Here is a 9,667-nt window from a genome sequence, read left to right on the forward strand (position 1 = left end):
AAATTCCTGACACGTACAAAAGTATCTGAATGGTCTTGTACGTGGCAGATTGATAGCCTCCTACTTCAAAAGCAGTTTCCAGGCAGGAACTGTGCATGTGTGTGTCCACAAATAAAATAAACCTTATACTCTTTTTTTTCAAGCTTTCCCCATGTCATCTAATAACAAATGATGACTGTGTACATAGACAGGGTTTTATGGGCTTTTGTCATTAGATGCTTGTAAACTATTTTTGTTTCCTCTGATGGTACGTTGACTTGGCTCAGATTGGGACGTGTTTGTAGGTAGATGCGAGCTTCAGAGATCACTGAATTCTGGCTGTTTCCAGTTGGCATATTAAACTTGCAAGAGCATCAGTGTAGATGGTGCTCTCTGTGTTTTGAACCAACAAGCAGCTCTCATCCCCAAATATTTATAATGTACCTGCATCAAATCTTCCTGATCAGCAGGTTTATGTATGATGGGTTGCTCTGTGTGATGGGTTTTCTGGACTTTTTGGTCCTTAAAGTTCATGGTGGATGGCAGGTCTGCAGTGGCGATGTGACATGCCAGTCGGGGTTAGTAGGTTTGCTTTGCTCCATTTTTCACTCCTTGCCCCATCCCTGTAGCATAGTGCAGAGACAGTGAAATGTTCTTATTTTTTTGTTTTGGAGCATTTTGAGTTTAGATGTGCAGAGCAGGCATCAGACAGACTTGGTTTGATTCCCTGGGTAAAAGAGTCAGGTTTTTGTAGCCCCTTGCACTCCTTGTAAATACTAAAACTCTAGAAACAGCAATATGGAAATAGTTAATATGAAGTAGAGTCTTTCAAGTCACCAACTAGCTTAACATGGCTGATTTATTTTTTTAGGAAAAAACCAGTTTATTAATCACAGATGTGCATGTTTCTAGTGTTAAGAAAGCTGGGACTAGAATGAGAATTTCCATTTCCCTTCCAGTTTCAAAAATTTGCCTGTTCGTTGGAGGTAACTTTATCTTCTAGTTTGAGGAGGTCAGAACCCATGCTGCCTGCCCTTTTTCTTTAGCTTCAAAAATGTATTTATGGACTCTCAGTGAACTCTCTAACCTCACCACCACAGCAACATATGTGGTTTTTACGTTGAGAGAAATGGCAGTTAAATGCCTTCTTTTCTTGTTGTGGCTATGAATTATAAAACAAAGCCCATCCATTAGGTTTTTTAAAATGCTTTATTGAATTACAAAGCTGTCTCTATTTGAGCAAATAGCAATTTTATTAAATTCGATGGTTTCTTGTTGGATTGGTGTTGCTGTTTGTGATCGTTATATATGTGTTGCTTTCTTTTTTCCTCTCCAAGATGACCATCTGTTGCATTTATCTTTTCCTAAAAGGGAATCTGACACTCACTAGAAAGTTTACTGTACTTGAAACACAGTTGGGGTTAGCATACCCCAAATTTATTCCATCTGCTTTGGTTTTGAAAGTCCATGTTGTTCTTGGTTTAATTTTGAATACTCCTTCTTCCTCTTAGCGTGTTTTAGTGATAAAATATCCTTCAGCAAACCTAGAAAAACAATTTGCTATGCAGTCATAAAGGAAACAAAGCCACTTTAGTGTAAACAATCCCAAGCATGGTCATCAATCAAACCAAGTCTGTATCCCTAATTATATAGATAGTAGTAGTATATAGTGATGGCGCAGGGGGAAATAAGACACACCCGTGTGGCTCTTCTCGTAGTGAAGGTGAAAGGTCTTTCTGTGCTCTTGAAAATGTCTGTACTGGATATTGATATCCCCTGATGCCTGGATCTGGCAGTGCCTCTACATAAATGTATGAACTTGAGCACCTAGGTTTTTTCATGACTCTGCTCTAGTATTGTAACTGGTCTCCTGAGGAAGCGGATAGAAGTAAGAATTGGAGAATCTGGTCTCCTGTCAACTGGGATGGGATGGGAAAATGGACAGTAAAGAGTCTCACTGGGAAAATGCTGGCATGGAATATTTGAGTGAGTATTACCATTGACCTACAAGGCTGTAGAGATGTTTTCTGCAAATTTAAGGAGGGCTGGAAAATCAGGCCTGATCTCCGAAGGAGCTAGTGGATTGGCATTCCGTTCAGGTTAATGCTGGTGATGTTAAACCTCCCCACCTCACCCCACTCCCTTTTTATTTTTTCAATGCTTTTTTAAAATAAAATCTGATATTTAAGCTGATGCTTTTATGGAAATGCAGTATTTTTATTCATTTTAATCTTTTCCTTCTCCCTCGGTGCTTTTATGCTTTAAAGAGCAAAGCAGAACAGTGCTATCATTGTGGTGTACTACTTACACTTTGTCCACTTTTATGATTCCCTGAAGCCCTAATAATACTTCAATAAGTACTTCATATTAAATCATGCAGAAGAGAAGATGAGAAGCAGTTACATGCTGCATGCCAAATGAAAACTAATGCTGTGTGGGAGGATATGGCTAAAGTATGTGCTGCAAAACATGTCTGGCTAACATTGTTTTGTCTCTTAGATCCTCTCCACTTGAGCAAAGTGTATGTATTTCTTCCTGCTCTCTTCTCTCCTCCTGCCCACAAACTCTTGGCTGACTTGGGTTAAGAGTAGGAGTGGTACAGCAAAAGTGCAGTCAGACAAAAATACTCGTCTTCCACAGTTTCAGGGGCTCTGCATTGTACTGCTTGGTTTTACAAGAAGTTCAGTAGTTAGTAAGTGTTGATTGTCAAAAGGATGGGTGAGAGTTTGAGGAGGTGAAGCACAGGATTTATAAAAAGAAAAATGATTTTGTTAACTGCAGGCATGTTACATGCTTAGGGATAGATGTGTTTATATAAAAGTAAATCTTACACAATCAGTTGTTGCACCACCACACTGCCTTTTTCTTAGAAAGGAGTTATTGTGAAGGAAAGAAATGGAACAGATAGAAAAATACAAAACAGTACATTGTGAACTTCTGCAAAGGCTTAATTGCCTTTTTTTAATAAACAAGTGAATGTGCTCTATTTTATTTGTATGGAAAGAACTTGTATGAACCATTATTGGGAGGAAAAATATATACAAATGAAAGAAAAACTTGGCTGAGTGATTATAACATCTTCAAGCTTGGAAGTCTTGAAAACAAAGCACTTAGTTTGTGCTTTAAGAAACTTATTTACAAGAACACCAGCACTGTTTTCTCCTTTTCTGTGTTCCACTAGCAAAGTGGCAGAAGGTTATTTATTGAAATACCCATCAGCTGATGTTTGCTATGATTTCTGAAACAAGGCATCTGATAAAAATTAAAAGATGCATGATACAATAAAGGTAAAGTTGAGTTTGGTGAAAGAGCAGTCAAACTAACTTCTTGCAGAGGTTTAACAGGAGATTGTTTGGATTCCTGTGGAGAGCTTGCAGATGTTTGTGAATTTTGTTTGGGATTTTTTTAATAAGCAGACTTTTTTAAAGTAAAAAATTCTGTTGTGATATAGATGCTGATTGCTAGTAGGCTTGCTTTTCTTATGTATGTGCTGAGGACCCTTAAGCAGTAATCCAGGGGCCTTGAGGGATACCGAGATTGCAAGTTGAGAACCATTGTTGTAGATAATTAATTTCTTCCTTATGTTTCCTGCTTCAACAAGAAAATAATGTGGTAATTCTGTAGCACTGCTATCCCAAGATTTAGAGACAAAGCCAACTAGTGTAACTCGATATCTGCTTTTTGGTTGTACCCGTTACTTAAAGCCTTGAAACTAGGTTAATGGCATCATAGGAAGTCTCCTCTACCCGTGTCCAGCACAGCAACAGCTGTGGCTAGAAGATAATTCTGTAGATGAATCCTGATTCTGGGTGACTTGCTTTAAGTGTTAGCAACTAGCTTGTTGGACTGAAAGTATGCTTTATAAAGTTTATTTATGTTCTGCTTTATGGAAAGTTGATGAAAGTGGTGGTTAATGGCAATTATTATGTATGTGTTCATACAGTATAAGCTACAGGAGTTCTTGGCATCAGAGCTGATGTGCCTTAATGGTCACATGCCATTTGGGTTTTATTAGAATAGAGAAAAATCTTGACAAACAGCCTGATAGATCACAATTTTGGTTTATGAGGAAAGGATGCCCTTTTTGGAAGAGCTTGAAAAGTGAAGGAAAAAGAAAAAGTCCTAACTTACTATATTCACATTTTATGTCTCTTTCCCCATCTCAGTTCAAAGCCATAATTTGCACTTAATACTCTATGGAAACAGAGCAGGCTCACATACTTGTGTGTAGATCCCAGGCATTTGGGTGTTTACAGTGAAGTGTATTGCTAGATCAGTGTGACCATATTATTCTACAAAATTCAAACTACCTCTGGTCAGACTGGCAATACGCCTCTTACAGAAAAGCTGCCAGAAGAGGTGACCTGAACATCTGTGTCAAGCTTCAAGAAGGAACACAAGCACTGCATTTAATTCCCAGCAGTAGAAACATTCAACAAAACATTATTTATGTCATCCTTATATAAACTATCTATCTACAAAAGTGCACACACAGGGGAAAAAAAAAAAACATATTAGACAACCTAGGAGAGTCTTGTTAATACCCTAGGGTAGATAATATTCATAGGAGTGGTGTGAAGAGAATTGTGTCCAGAAAAAAAGTACGTTTTTAGGAAAAGAGAATTAAAGAAGCATTGTGCTGCTTGGGGAAAAAAAGAAATGGAGTCTCACAATAGCTAACCAGTGGATGTTTATCATAAGCATATGGTCCGGTTCAAGTGATGGGAGCCTCGGTGGGAAAGTAGTATTGACCGCATGCACATATAACTATGGCTTGAGAAAAACGTATCCTTTGTTTGACTACAGAACTTCAGGCATTGGCATGCTGAGAAATACTGCTGGTCCTGAGATTTGAGCAAATGGACTTTTAAACATTAATGTTCTATGCCTTTTTAAAAAACAATCGAAACAACAGCCAAAACTCTGAGAAGTTTTAAGCAAAAGACAGACATATAGCTGTTTTTCTGAGTTCCTCTTCTCCCTTTCCCAAGGCTAGGGGAAATAAATAAATAATGAAAATAACTGAAGCATTTGTAGTAAAATTTGATGTTTGAAAAATAATCTACTCGTCTCATTGAGCCAACTATTTTTATTCTTCATGTCCATGCTCAAAGCAGTATACATTAAAAGATAAAACAAGCATATCCTTCCATGAAGTTAGGTGACACATGGAAAGTATAATCCACTATCCAATAAGTATCAGCAGTGGTAAGTACGAATTATAATTGAGACAGGAGCAATTTAATGAATCTTGACTGTTGTAAGCATATAAATGGTTCCTGTGTGTGGGTGGCCACATGCAGCATGAACACCGATAGTTATGGTGGTGTTAAAGGCCAGGTTACTTCAAAACAATCTGGTTCGATTCATCCGTAAATCCAATCTGTTACCCATTATTACATATGTCATTTGCCATGTCCCTCACTTAACAGTGTTTCAGTTTTAAAATGCTCCCCTTGTTCTTTTCCCAGACTCCCTTTCGGTCTCCAGCAACGATGCCAGTCCTCCTGCTTCGGTAACGTCACTTCAGCCCCACATGATCGGTGCACAGAGTTCCCCGGGCCCTAAGCGCCCCGGCAACACTTTGAGAAAATGGCTTACCAGTCCTGTGAGGCGTCTTAGCAGTGGCAAAGCTGACGGGCATGTCAAAAAACTGGCCCACAAGCATAAGAAGAGTAGAGAGGTTCGTAAAAGTGCTGATGCAGGCTCTCAGAAGGACTCTGATGATAGTGCAGCAACCCCACAAGATGAAACTGTTGAAGAGGTGAGTGTTCAGGGCAACTTCCTGAGACTTGTTTTTATGTTTTTTCAAAGAACTAAATGTTGTCAGGTGAAGATTGTCTCCTCAACTGACTGTTCAGCGGTTGAGCAAAGTGGCACATGCCATGCGCTAATTCTTGATGACTACTGTACTCTGCATAAGTAGTGTGCCAGGCACGGTTTGTGACCTTCTGCATTGAGAGTGTTAGTAAAGCTCTGTGGAGAAGGATCTCTACTTGAAAAAGAGAAATGGGAGGGTGAGAAGTTGTTCTTTGGCTTTGTTCCCTTATCCCACTCAGGAAAGCAGCTTTGTGAGTAAAGGTGCTTCATGTTCTGGGAATAATCAGGTCACTTTGTATTTCCTTTCCTTTTCTTGTTGATGGATCAGGGAAAATATAGGGAGAGCTGATTAACTGCTTAAAGCTGTATCCACACCTTAGGCAAGAGTTAGAGAACAGAAAAATTACTGACCCTTCAAATCAAAAGGTAGTTACCATCGGTCAAATAATAAACATGGCAGCTTTCATTGAAGAGAAGGAACTATTCCAGATTTTGCCACCAAGGACATCTACTGAAGGTTCCCCTTCCTCCCACAAACATATGCCCATCCTTCTAAGCCTGGAACTCATGTATGAGCAAAGCCTGCCTCTGGTTATGTGCAGACAGAGGCAAATTCTCTTCTGCTACAAACCTATGATTCAGGCTGAAATGAATAGCACGTTACAGCTTCCAAGGGCACAGCCACTTGCATACTGTACAGTTACTCCCTTTTACCAGGCTTTAATCTGACTCGCAGTTTTGGTAGTTATTGTACAGAAAAGTGGTCTCAGATGCCCAATTAATTATTTAGTACATTTTTTTTTTCTTGCTCCCAACATATTTTACTGTGAGCTTGGAGCATCAATGAAATTATACAGTAAATGTAGGAAAGAAAAGACTAGAGACTTGTCAACATGGTGAATTAGGAGATGTGGTTTGGAGGGAATATTGCCCTCTGTCCTTGAATGTCAGGCTGTAGAAAGAGACTCTCTGTGATGCAATTGTAGCATTGTTTTGGAAGCGTCTGTTATTCTGCAGTTCTGTGAGGGAAAACCTAAGGCCAGTGCCTTAAAGTCAGGAAAAAACAATAACCATCTATGCTGTCTTCCTTTAAAGATAGTTAAATTACCCTGCGAGATCAGTTACATTAAAGTTTGGCTAATTGAAATCATAGTTCCTTATATAATTGGAACGACTGTCTTTCAACACAACTGTAAAAATTATACAAGCAGTCTGCTCTCGCTACTTAAAAGGGGGAGGAGGCAGAAAGGATAATTGACAAAGTACTTCATGTTGTAATAGATATTTTTTTTTTTACTATCCTTTAGAAGTCTTGCTAGGAGGGCTGGTACTTCAGATACAAAGTTCTTGAGTTTCTGAGTTAGAGGAATGTGGCTCTTTACAGAACTGAACTTAGAAAGCAAGCATGGCTTTGGTTCCACTTTTCTGTAGTAAATTTCAAGCTGAGTGTCTTGTTCTCAGTATCTCAATCTGCTTTTACCAAACACTGAAAACTATTTTGGCATCTGCTGTTGTCCCCCACTGTTGAGGAGTTGCACTGTGACTGTAGGATCATCTTGACTTGTTGGGGGAGAGGTGAATCTACAGAACAGACTTGTATAAGACAAGCATGTGATAACAAACTTCCTGCTGTTGAGGAGGTAACAGAGCTTGAATGTCTCGATTTTATTTACAGAGAGGTCGGAATGAGGGGCTGAGCAGTGGCACTCTCTCCAAATCATCCTCTTCAGGCATGCAGAGCTGCGGAGAGGAGGAAGGCGAAGAGGGAGCGGATGCTGTACCACTGCCACCTCCGATGGCAATTCAGCAACACAGCCTTCTCCAGCCCGACTCACAGGATGACAAGGTAGGACACGGAGGAAGCAAGGAAGGCTTCACATGTTGAGATAACCTCTGTTTGCAAAATCTTTCTTTTGTTTCCAAAACTCTCTGTAATGTACATAATATAGCTTTATGGTAGACAGAAGTAATTACTATGCCACTTTAGGCAACATTAAAAGGGTTTCCCGTGGAAAGACTGAATTAAATGCTTCTCTACTATGAAAGCACAAGTGCAGAAATTTTTCTACTGGCACTTTAAATGTGGAAATAGGCTGCTTTGTGTGTTTGCAGGCCTATTTACATCTATTTGACATATTTAGTGATTAGAATGTAGTTGTCTTATAATCATACTTTTGGGTACTGAAGTTTAAAATACTATCTACAAATAAAGTTTATCTGGAGAAATTAACAGTTGTACATAGCCTTTTTAGATGATAGGCTGTTCACTAAGCCCTACTGTTTTAAATAGCCTCAGTTCAGGGGGAAAAACGTTCTGTGTACATGCCTTAGCAGAAGGAGCTGTTCACATCAACTCTAAGGCGGTTTTTTTTCTTCTTGGGTTTTTTTCCCTTTGTTTTGGGTACCTAAGAAAAAGATGTACTAAGAAGTTAATATCTAAATAAGGGTAATAATCCAGCTGGTTTTTACAAAGAAAGGCACATTAAAATTGAGGGTAAAAACTTTGCATTAGTAATGAAATTCTAGATGTAGGTAGTAACTGCATGAAGGAGATCTTGCTTGCATGTAATCTGTTTTTCTTAAATGTTATGATGCTCATACATTGAGAGGGTTCATTTCAATTTTCAACCTGGATCAAACATCGAAGAGACAAGTATCAAACCTGAAAATAGAGTTTTTTAGAATGGAAACAGTCTGAACTTGTGCAGCAAACATGCACATTACTGTTTTCTTTCCATTTTGCTGCTTAAAATTTTTAACCTTTGTAATCTATAGCACTGAATATTGTTAGTGAATTTTGTGGATGCTTACTCGCTGTTCTCAGTGATGCAGATGTTATTGATGACTTTGGCTGATCTTATTTATTTCTGTACTGCCTTTCAGTGGGGATCTCGCTTATCCCTGAAGCAATCATTTGTAGGATCAAAATGGCTAGCTCCCATGGTCTATGTATATTTCATTCCTACATATTTTCTGAATTGAAAACATGTAATATATGAGTTGGGGAGTTGATATATTGGGAAATATTTCTGAAACAAAACAAGCAAAAATAGGCCAGCCGTTAGATGTAAGAGAAAATTTTATTGCTAAAAAATAATAATCTCAGTTTGAGACTTAGAAATAGAATAAAAATAATGGTGGTGCAAATATGTTAAAGTAAAAAAAACTGATAAGCTGCCATATGCCTTCAGTGATACAAAAAAATTGGTAGGCAAGTCTTATAAAAAGTCCTCCAGAGAAAAATGGATTTTGCTTATGTAGTTCTCTTCACACAGCAAGAACAGTTATGTTACAAGATATGCTTGTAAGTTAGTGTCCGCTCTCTTTTGTATTTCTGATGCAAAGTCAGACCCTTACCACACTACAGTAAGAGGCTTTGAGTAGTTTTCAATCCCTAGTAATCTTTACTTTCACTTCTGAAGAGGTTAACATGCACCAACTGTAGTGAAAACATGTTGGGACAGTTTTTAAAGTAGCTTAAAGCTCATTCTAGAGACTTCTGAGAAGTTAAAGTTTGGTAAAGTTAATACTATACCATAATTTTTCAAAACATGTAAATAGTGATTCTTCTGTGATGCATTGTTTTTGTGCAATATCTGTCCTACTGTATGGTGGGAGGCAAAAAAGTCCCCTCATGTGGCAGCCTGGGAGGTGGCGTGTGCCTCCCTGAAGTCACACACCAAGACACACCACCAAGTTCCAGTACCTAAAGCAAACGGTTTCTTGGAATGCAGAAGCGAGAAGCCAGAGCAAAGTTTTACCCAGCAGAAATCAGTTGGCTCTATTGATGGATTTACTGATTAATAAAAGGCTTGCAAACAAATTCCCGGTTGTCTGCCTTCTGGGTGGAGTCCTCCTTCGCATTCCT

At 38.7% G+C, this 9,667-nt stretch overlaps 1 protein-coding gene across 1 annotated transcript in view; it reads left to right on the top strand.

Annotated features, from left to right (window-relative positions):
* Positions 1–5,450: 5,450 nt before the first annotated feature.
* LOC104165212 (triple functional domain protein-like) overlaps positions 5,451–9,667 on the top strand; it is a gene marked incomplete at its 5' end in the record, with an annotated part of 34,969 nt that continues 30,752 nt past the window's right edge. The window contains 2 exon segments of the mRNA XM_009704788.1: positions 5,451–5,743; positions 7,475–7,645. Of these exon segments, the coding sequence (XP_009703090.1) occupies positions 5,451–5,743; positions 7,475–7,645 (464 nt within the window).

Source organism: Cariama cristata, unplaced genomic scaffold (genome assembly GCF_000690535.1).
Source record: "Cariama cristata isolate BGI_N322 unplaced genomic scaffold, ASM69053v1 scaffold9847, whole genome shotgun sequence".
Lineage (NCBI taxonomy): Eukaryota > Metazoa > Chordata > Aves > Cariamiformes > Cariamidae > Cariama > Cariama cristata.